Source organism: Mercurialis annua, linkage group LG7, assembly GCF_937616625.2.
Source record: "Mercurialis annua linkage group LG7, ddMerAnnu1.2, whole genome shotgun sequence".
Lineage (NCBI taxonomy): Eukaryota > Viridiplantae > Streptophyta > Magnoliopsida > Malpighiales > Euphorbiaceae > Mercurialis > Mercurialis annua.
This window is the reverse complement of record NC_065576.1, coordinates 34,981,763-34,990,087: the sequence shown is the minus strand read 5'-3', so window position 1 is coordinate 34,990,087 and position 8,325 is coordinate 34,981,763. Positions and strand designations below refer to the sequence as shown.

The 8,325-nt window shown below is 33.8% G+C and overlaps 2 protein-coding genes across 2 annotated transcripts; both read left to right on the top strand.

The window, feature by feature from the left end:
* Window positions 1-1,144: 1,144 nt before the first annotated feature.
* On the top strand, window positions 1,145-4,028 carry LOC126654787 (uncharacterized). Its single transcript, XM_050348766.2, has 6 exons — window positions 1,145-1,512; window positions 1,989-2,745; window positions 2,839-2,938; window positions 3,026-3,184; window positions 3,269-3,325; window positions 3,406-4,028. The coding sequence occupies exons 1-6, from the start codon at window positions 1,317-1,319 to the stop codon at window positions 3,871-3,873; spliced, it is 1,737 nt and encodes a 578-aa protein (XP_050204723.1). The 5' UTR covers window positions 1,145-1,316; the 3' UTR covers window positions 3,874-4,028.
* A 1,198-nt stretch (window positions 4,029-5,226) lies between these two features.
* Window positions 5,227-6,093, top strand: LOC126657086 (uncharacterized). The gene has a single exon (XM_050351711.1). It carries the CDS (start codon window positions 5,227-5,229, stop codon window positions 6,091-6,093), a length of 867 nt encoding a protein of 288 aa, XP_050207668.1.
* Window positions 6,094-8,325: the final 2,232 nt, after the last annotated feature.

Below are 8,325 nucleotides of genomic sequence, written 5' to 3'. Positions count from 1 at the left end.
AACGGCATAACTCGAATTTTGTTTCAGTTCAAATCTGATTATTATTTTAATTTTTTTTATCTTCCTACCATTAGAACTATCAAAATGGATCATGATATAATAATTTAATTTGTCAAAACATAAAAATAATGAATATGGATTGATTCTTAGCATGCAATTATTAAAAATGTGTCAATCCGTTTATAACACGAAATAAATAAGCCAGATCACTGTTCGACTCGCAAACTCACCTAATTTGTTTACAAATTAAATTTAACTAAACTAATATAGAAATAAGTGAGTTTCAATTTTATAAAAATTAAAATAAAATTAATACACTTATATTAATATATAAATAAAATAAAACAACATTGAAATTTTATAACTTAAATATGTATTGATAAAATTTGAAATTGAAATCGTAACTAAATTTTTTAAATGTTTGTAAGTTAAATGAGTCATGTTAGTTTTATTGTGTTAATTGTATTAGCTGTATCAGTTATGTAATCCGTTTATATTTAGGTATGACATGACAGTCGGGTTTTAACCTTTCTAATTCCACTGCAAATCTTACTTTTTTTTTCTTTTTTGAGAATTTCCGACTTTTATCCGAACTAGAGACTATCCTAGTCTAAGGCTAGATTAATGAGCTACGTGCGTATGCCGATTAATTAAAACAATTAGAGAATATAGAATATAAAACTAGTTGTGTTAAGATATACTAATTTTTATTTTAAAACATTAAATATTTCATGTGTTTGTAAAACGAACAAGCCATGTTCAATTAAAGAAAAAATAGCAAGTCATATACAATGCCTTAAATTAAAAAAAAAAAAACGTAGCTTTGACTTGGTTCTTTGTTCGTTTATTTCTTAATTAGTAATTCCATTAGAATTAAAAAGTTACAACTTTTCCGATTTAACTAGGAAAGTTCTAGTACATTCAAGTAGATTCACATATAAATCTCATGTATGTGTATACAGTGAAACATAGCTCATATAGGATAGATTTTTAGTCAATGTAAAATATTTACTGTTTTAAACCAAATCCAATACAAACAGCTAGGGTAATCAAACGAGGGTAATTCCCAAGAATTACGCCAATACCTAACTTCACTGCCTTGGACTCCAAGTTACTTCCCTATATAACCTCACACACGCTTCCCTATTTTCAGAAACTCAGATTTTCAACCCTAGTTTTTTTGCCCTAAACTTACAATACCATGGCAAGTATTACCCTCCTCTTTGAGTGAGTTTCGTTAGGGTTTCTCCGTCGTCTCAAGTTGTCCGAACCTAAAACCTAGACATATACGTACACCAAAGTAAACTGCTAATAATATGGTTAACTTGTTCGCATTATTGGAAGGGGACGAGGATGCTTCCGCCCTCGTCGAGGCGGCCAAGTCTGCCGTAAAGGCGGCTGTGGTGGTAAAGAATGAGAAACCAGCGCAAAAGGTGGTGGAGAAGAATGAGGGAACTGTTTCGAATAGTCGTGTGGATATGAGAGCGAAACGCCTTGTTGTTCCTGCCGATGGTAATGCTTTCGGAATAAAATTTTGATTTAGTTGTTTTTTTAATGTTTTAAAGTATTATTCTTTTATAATTTTTTTTGCGAATCTGTTATTTATTTATGTTAATCTGTAATCGCGTGCAATTATGCTTAAAGAATCTCTCATATCTAAGGTCTTTTCTGTTTAGATTATGAAAGCTTTTTTGTTTAGGTAATCAATTTTTAATCTAAAGAATTTGTTTTTCTATGTTTTTTCATGTGTATAATAATTTTATTAATTTATTCACTTGTTTGTTTAGCAATGTACAGATGAATTCTTAATGCTTTGGGTCTTCTTAATATATTGGTTTGTGTATAATATTTTGTTGTTAGAATTTCTGTGTTGATTGAAAAACTTAATATTTTGGGAAACTGGACAATGTGTGTTATATGAAGTTTTTTTTAATGTTCTCATGAAATTTGTGTAGATTTTGATTAATGTTTGTTATTGATATTTTCAGTTGTGAGATCACAACATGTTGGCAATTCAGGCCAAAATAACAGTAATGTGCATTACAGTAACAATGGTTACAGAGGTAATAGCAGCAATAATGGAAGCTATAGCAATTCCAATGGTGACAGAGGTAACCGCAGCAATAATGGAAGCTATAACAATTCCAATGGCTATCAGCGTAATGTTAGAGGTGCGAACGATGGTCAAGGGCGCGAAAGCAACGGAAAACCTACTGCTGGGGCTAATGGTAGATACTATAGGCACAACAATAACAGGGGTTATAATGGAGGTGTTAATGGTCATCAGGGTGGTTCTGGAGATCCTTATAGGAATAGAAGTAATGTAGTGAATAGTGTAAATAATGGAGGTAAAATTGTTGATCAGATGGTCAATAAAGGGGCTAATCTTGATGATGTTGATAATGAGGGTTGGCAGATAAAGGTAGGCCGTCGTCAACGAAAGGGTTTCAATGGCTATGCCAATGGGATTCGGGCAATTAGAACGGATAATGAACCTCAGAACGGGGACCATCTGCAGGAGGCAGAGCACGGAGACGGTGCTGAATTGAACAATGGAAGCATTGAGGAGAAAGATGGTGAAGATGAGATGTCTAATGCTGCTGCTGCTGCTGATGGAAAGGACCTTGAGAATGTTGTTGATGGTGAAAAGAATGGTAGTTTGGTGGAAAATAAGGAACCTTGTGCTGATGCAGTAGAGGCAACAAATGATGGTACTAACAATGAGAGCAATCAGACTGTTGAAGGGTAATTTCTTTAGACTGTTTAACCAATTTTATTAGTTTAATTTCTAAGATCTAATCTTATTAGTTATTGACATTATTGTTCATACCCTTGCAGAGAAACAGATTCTAAAGGCTCCAAGAAGAAGTCTAGCAATAAAAAGCAAGCTGAACCTTCAAAGAATGACAAGAAACAAGAAAAAGATGATGACAGAAATGTAATGCTAACACTTATTAGCTTGTTTATTTCAAGTTGCTATCATATTAAACACTTAAATCTTACACATTTAGTCTTTTTTTCGCAGAAGATGACACTTGGAGAGTATGAAAAATTGCAATTGGAAAAGAGAAAGGCCCTGGATTCGCTTAAAAGGAGTGAACAAAGAAGGGTGTGTCTCGATAAAGATTTCGAGTCTATGCAGCTTGTCGAAAAGAAAACTGAAGATGCAGCTTCAATCAAACAGGTGAGCTACGAAATTTGTCTCATTGGTTATTTCAGATTCAATACCAACTATGTAAGTTTACATGATTTCCACTTGTGTTTGCAGAATTCTGAGAAGGATACGAGCAAGAAGAAAGAAAACAAGGCTGAGAAAAGTCGCGAGGTAAATTTCGTTTGGTGTAATAAACTATTCTGATTCAACAAGAACTTGGTTTAATCAAAAAATATGTTATTTTGTTGCAGGCATTGAGCATTATTGAATTCCTTAAACCGGCTTATGCTCGTAGTCATGATCAATGGCGCGACAGGCGGCCTTTTGGTGATCATAAAGACAAAAACGAGGGGCGTTCTGCTGAGACACATCCTGCCGAGAGTGTAGGCAATGGCGAGAGGCCTTTTGTTGGGGGTCGAGGCAGAGGTGGAAGGCGTTTTGGCGGGCGTGGAGGCAGGGGTGAGAGGCCTTATAATAGTCGAGGAGGCAATGCTGATAGACCTAACGGTGGCCCCAACAATGATGGCGAGACCAAACCGCAACTTGAGAAAGAAAAGGCCGAGGGAATTGAGTTAAAGAAGCCAGCTAGTAGTGCGGAAGAACAAAGGGATAATGGACTGAAGTCTGCCCCAGCCCCTGCCCCCCGTTCTGGCCCCCCTGCCGCTCATGCACCAAACTTTGAAGATTATAAGCTATTTCCTATCCTTGAGAAAAAGTAAAAGCGGAAGTTTATTTTAAAATTGTAAAGTAGCCTTCATAGAAGGCAAGTGTGAAAGCACGATTTTGCCGTCTGATTGTCTTGTTGAGGTGTTCTTGACTCAAAATTATCAAGGAATTATTAATTTAAATAATATGTTTGTTTTGATTTGTAGTACACATTAATTTTGAGAATTATAGAAGAGCATGAATCAAATCCATGAAAGAAATTAAGTTAATTATTAGAACAAATTCACACGAATATGGATATGAATTATAGATTCGCTCATAATGATATTCCAACCCGTTTATTATAACTTTTTTATATTTAAGATTATTCTTGACTATATAAAAAAGCTATTTGAATGTATGTACATATTCGCATTTAAAAGCATGAGTTACAGCTCAAATAGTATAAGCACTTGACTGTTGGTGATTATAAATTCGTTACGATTCTACAATGATTATAAATTTCTAATGATTCCGCTGCCGTAGACGAACCCGTAAGTTTAATTACATTCATTATTATTTTCTAAATTTATAAATCTTTTGTTGCCAAACGACATGCAGAAACGGAAGTGATGCTTCTAGCTTCTGTTGTACTATGCTTGTTCATAAGTTATTGGACCGTGTCTGTTATTCCAGAGATTCAGCTCTCTTCTAAGTCAGGAAGACAAACAACAAATGCTTGAAATAATACGCTTGTCAAACATATATGTCACAACACCACATCCCACATAATTAAAACCGCTATTTCTATTCATTAATTTATAATTAAAATTAAGTCATCAGCAAACAGATAAATAATATTTTTAAAAAATTTCATCAACCAACTAAAAACAATTTTACTATAAAAATAACAACCCGTTGTACCGGCAACTACACTACATTCAAAATTTGCAATTAATTTGAACAGAAATTTTCTCTAATATAAATAATTAATTAATCAATCATAATTTCAAGTTACAAAAAATCACTGCTCAAATTTGAAATATCTGAACCTCCCAACTCTTTCGTTTCTGCAGAGGCAAAGCCTGAACTTGACCCAATTAGTCCAACAGAGTCCATTGAAGAAGCCACGTGACAAACTCGTGGCGTCCAACAAGATCCGAACCGCGGGCGAATCACAGCCATCCACCTAACTAGGTATAAACTCGCCAGGTGCCGTTGGATATGCTATGCCACGTAATCACCTAATCCGAATATAATCTAGTACATCCCTTTCCTATAAATCCCACTTTCAAAAAGCAAAAACCGAAACTACCTCTCTGACGCTAAAGTTTTTATAAAAAAAACGTTTCTTTACAGAATATTCCAAACCAAATTCCACTGTATAAATACTCATCGTTTCTTTTTTCTTTTTAATCTAAAATAAAATGTCTGGCTTTGTAAGAAGAAAACGAGTCACTGATCCGCTTGACGACGACGCAAAAGCTCGACTCGTTGGGAATCAACTCAGTTACGTTAGCACCAGTAGCGAACAATCTGCTGATATTGACGATGACTCACCTTGCTTATCTGAGCTCGTTCACAGCTTCCTCGATGGAGATTATGAGACTCGGTCTTCATGCAGTTACGACTCGGATTCTGAGCGAGTTGACTCAAAATCAGAATTTACGGAGTTAGCTGAAGTTATTTTGAGATCATTCGAAACGGATTCATACAGGAATCTGTTATTCTCCCACGTTTTAAAAGCAATGGAAATGCAATACATATGGAGAGATCAAAAACCTGTATTCCGACGCAAAGTGACGTCGTTTTTGCAACAGTTAGGGCACAATGCAGCTGTATGCAAAACCAAATGGGACTCCTCAACCTCAGGTGGAGCAAGCGGCGGAAGCTACGAGTTCATCGACGTCGTCGTTTTACCTACTTCTCAAATCCGTTACGTCATCGACCTCGAGTTCGCCGCAGAGTTCGAGATCGCAAGGCCTACAAATAACTATCTAAAACTGCTGCAGTCTCTGCCCAAAGTTTTCGTCGGAAAAAATGAAGATGTGAAGAAGATTATTAAGGTTATTAGCGACGCGGCTAAGAGATCTTTGAAGAGTCGAAATCTTTCGCTTCCTCCGTGGAGAAAAAACCGTTACATGCAAAATAAATGGCTCGCTCCCTGCCGTCGGATCACCAGTTATGAATCCGGTAAGGCGGCCGTCGTCGGATCACATTTTAATGGAGTCAAATGTCGTCTTGTAGGGTTTCATGAGGGGGTTGATAGGAGTTTATTTGTCCGTACCAGATAAAGTATATTTGTAGTGGATTGTAATTTTGGTACCAGAACAATTAGTGTACAAATTCTTTTAAATTTTTAATTTTGAAATATTAAAATTACATTTTAAATGACTTGCTATATGTTTTCAAATTTATTTCTGTGAGACTAAATATTAGTTTAATTATTTGAAATTAATTTAAATTTTAATAAAAAATAATGTAATTATGTCAGATTTAAATTAATTTAAAGACATCTAGCTAAAATTCACAAAATAGAAAAGAAATTGAGTTTGGCTGCTTGGACTGTATACAGTGTATGCGGCAAATCAACAATGTGTCTACCGAGGTGAGAAAAAAAACCTCCACATATGCGACAATGTAAAACTAAAAGTAAGATAAAACTAATATTTTGGAGCATTAATGGATCCAATTATAGGTCCTATCTCAAGTTAGTGCACCATATATTAAAAATATCTTCTCAAATAGCTCCATTTTAAAATAAGGGCATATGTTTTGGGCAGATAAATTATACTCCATTTTAGTAGCCTTTTGCGTGCTTCCATTATATGCAAAAAAAGAAAAATTAAATCTGGACATTTAATTTTGAAACTTGATATATGTAAAGTTATAACCATTTTCAATGGGGTTTTCTGGATCATGCCGTTATGGCTAAAATTGGCTTTTCTTATCAGATGAGATTTTCAAACATGAATTGCATATCAATTGTATCTTTTTTTAGTTATGATTAATGGAAAGCTTCAAGGTAAATTATCTTTCTCGAAAGGCTTTAGACCAGGAGATTTGCTATTGTCTTTTTGTTAGGTTCATAACGCAACAAAATTTTAAATTTTTTATTAAAAATCCAAAACAAAATCCATACATGTAATTCGAAGAGACAGACAAAGTTGTATAAATAAAATTTACGCGAATGTCGAATTCAAAGAGCAATGTAAGAAGGAATGAGCTGGTTCATTTTGGTGATAACTTGACTCGGATCGGAAACGTTTTTAAAAAATGCGTTCTCTACAAATATCTACACGAACAGACTTTTGCCAAAACATATACTTGTGTATTAGCACTATTGCTTCACAAAGCAGTTACGAATTTAATGATTAATACGTCATGACTATGCTTTGTGTTAATTTCGAAAACACATATGTAAATTTCTAAATTTAAGAGTGTATTTATAGGAAAACACGCATCTAAAGTTTACTCAAAAACGTGTTTTTCAATTAAATTCAAACACTCCGTTTTTTATAACTCTTTTAAATTTATGTATTTCCTTTTTATAATTACACGCACATACCAATGAGATTTACCTCAAATGGTATAAGCGCTAAGCAACTAACTGTTAGGTCGTGGGTTTGCTTCCTCCTACAAGCGCTCCCCCGTCCCCAAATTATCAACAAAAAAAAAATTACACACACACACACACACACACACACACACACACACACACACACACACACACACACACACACACATATATATATATATATATATATATATATATATATATTACGAATTATATATATAATTATGTATTAATCATTTTATTATATTGGGTTGTACAATCCCTAACTGTTTTGGGTCTGTTTTTAGTGTGCGACCCTGTAAGTTCATATAGCATTGGTAGTGGGCTCAAAATTTCTATTTCAGTCCACAAGTTATAAGTGGCATCTAACAAGATATTGTTACCCAAATCATATGAATATCGATTATCCGATTTAAATTTATATATAATATTTTAATCCCTTTGTCTCACTATATTCTAACTGAATATAAGACACAATATTGTCATCCTTATAATATTCAATTATTAAAACTAATTGCAAGTAGACTGAATATAATTTTTGGTTGATTTAGTTAAAAAAATTAATTTACATTTTAATTGACTTGATAAATATTTTCAAATTTGTTTTATAAAAGATTTATTTAAATTATTCAAAATTAATTTTGTTTTTATAAAACTAACACTACTAGAAATCAGGCATTTAGCGACGGATTTTTCCGTCGCTAAATGCCTGAAATCCGTCGCTAATTGATATTAGCGACGGATTACCGACGGACTCAGTCCGTCGGTGGATTTCTGATCGCAAAATTTTTTACCGACAGAAAAAAAAATTAGCGACGGATTTAAAAAAATTAGCGACGGAATTTAGCGACGGATTTTAATCCGTCGCTAATTTTTTAAAATTAAAAAAATATTTTTTTTAATTAAAATCGTAAAATGAAATTTTATTTAATCAATAGCCCACCGTAAC

Excerpts from the sequence above, each read along its gene's own strand:
- LOC126654787 (XM_050348766.2), top strand. The coding sequence starts at position 1,317 with ATGGTTAACTTGTTCGCATTATTGGAAGGGGACGAGGATGCTTCCGCC. Across the intron at positions 1,513-1,988 it reads CCTTGTTGTTCCTGCCGATG|TTGTGAGATCACAACATGTT; the intron begins GTAATGCTTTCG and ends TGATATTTTCAG. Across the intron at positions 3,326-3,405 it reads AGGCTGAGAAAAGTCGCGAG|GCATTGAGCATTATTGAATT; the intron begins GTAAATTTCGTT and ends ATTTTGTTGCAG.
- LOC126657086 (XM_050351711.1), top strand. The coding sequence starts at position 5,227 with ATGTCTGGCTTTGTAAGAAGAAAACGAGTCACTGATCCGCTTGACGAC.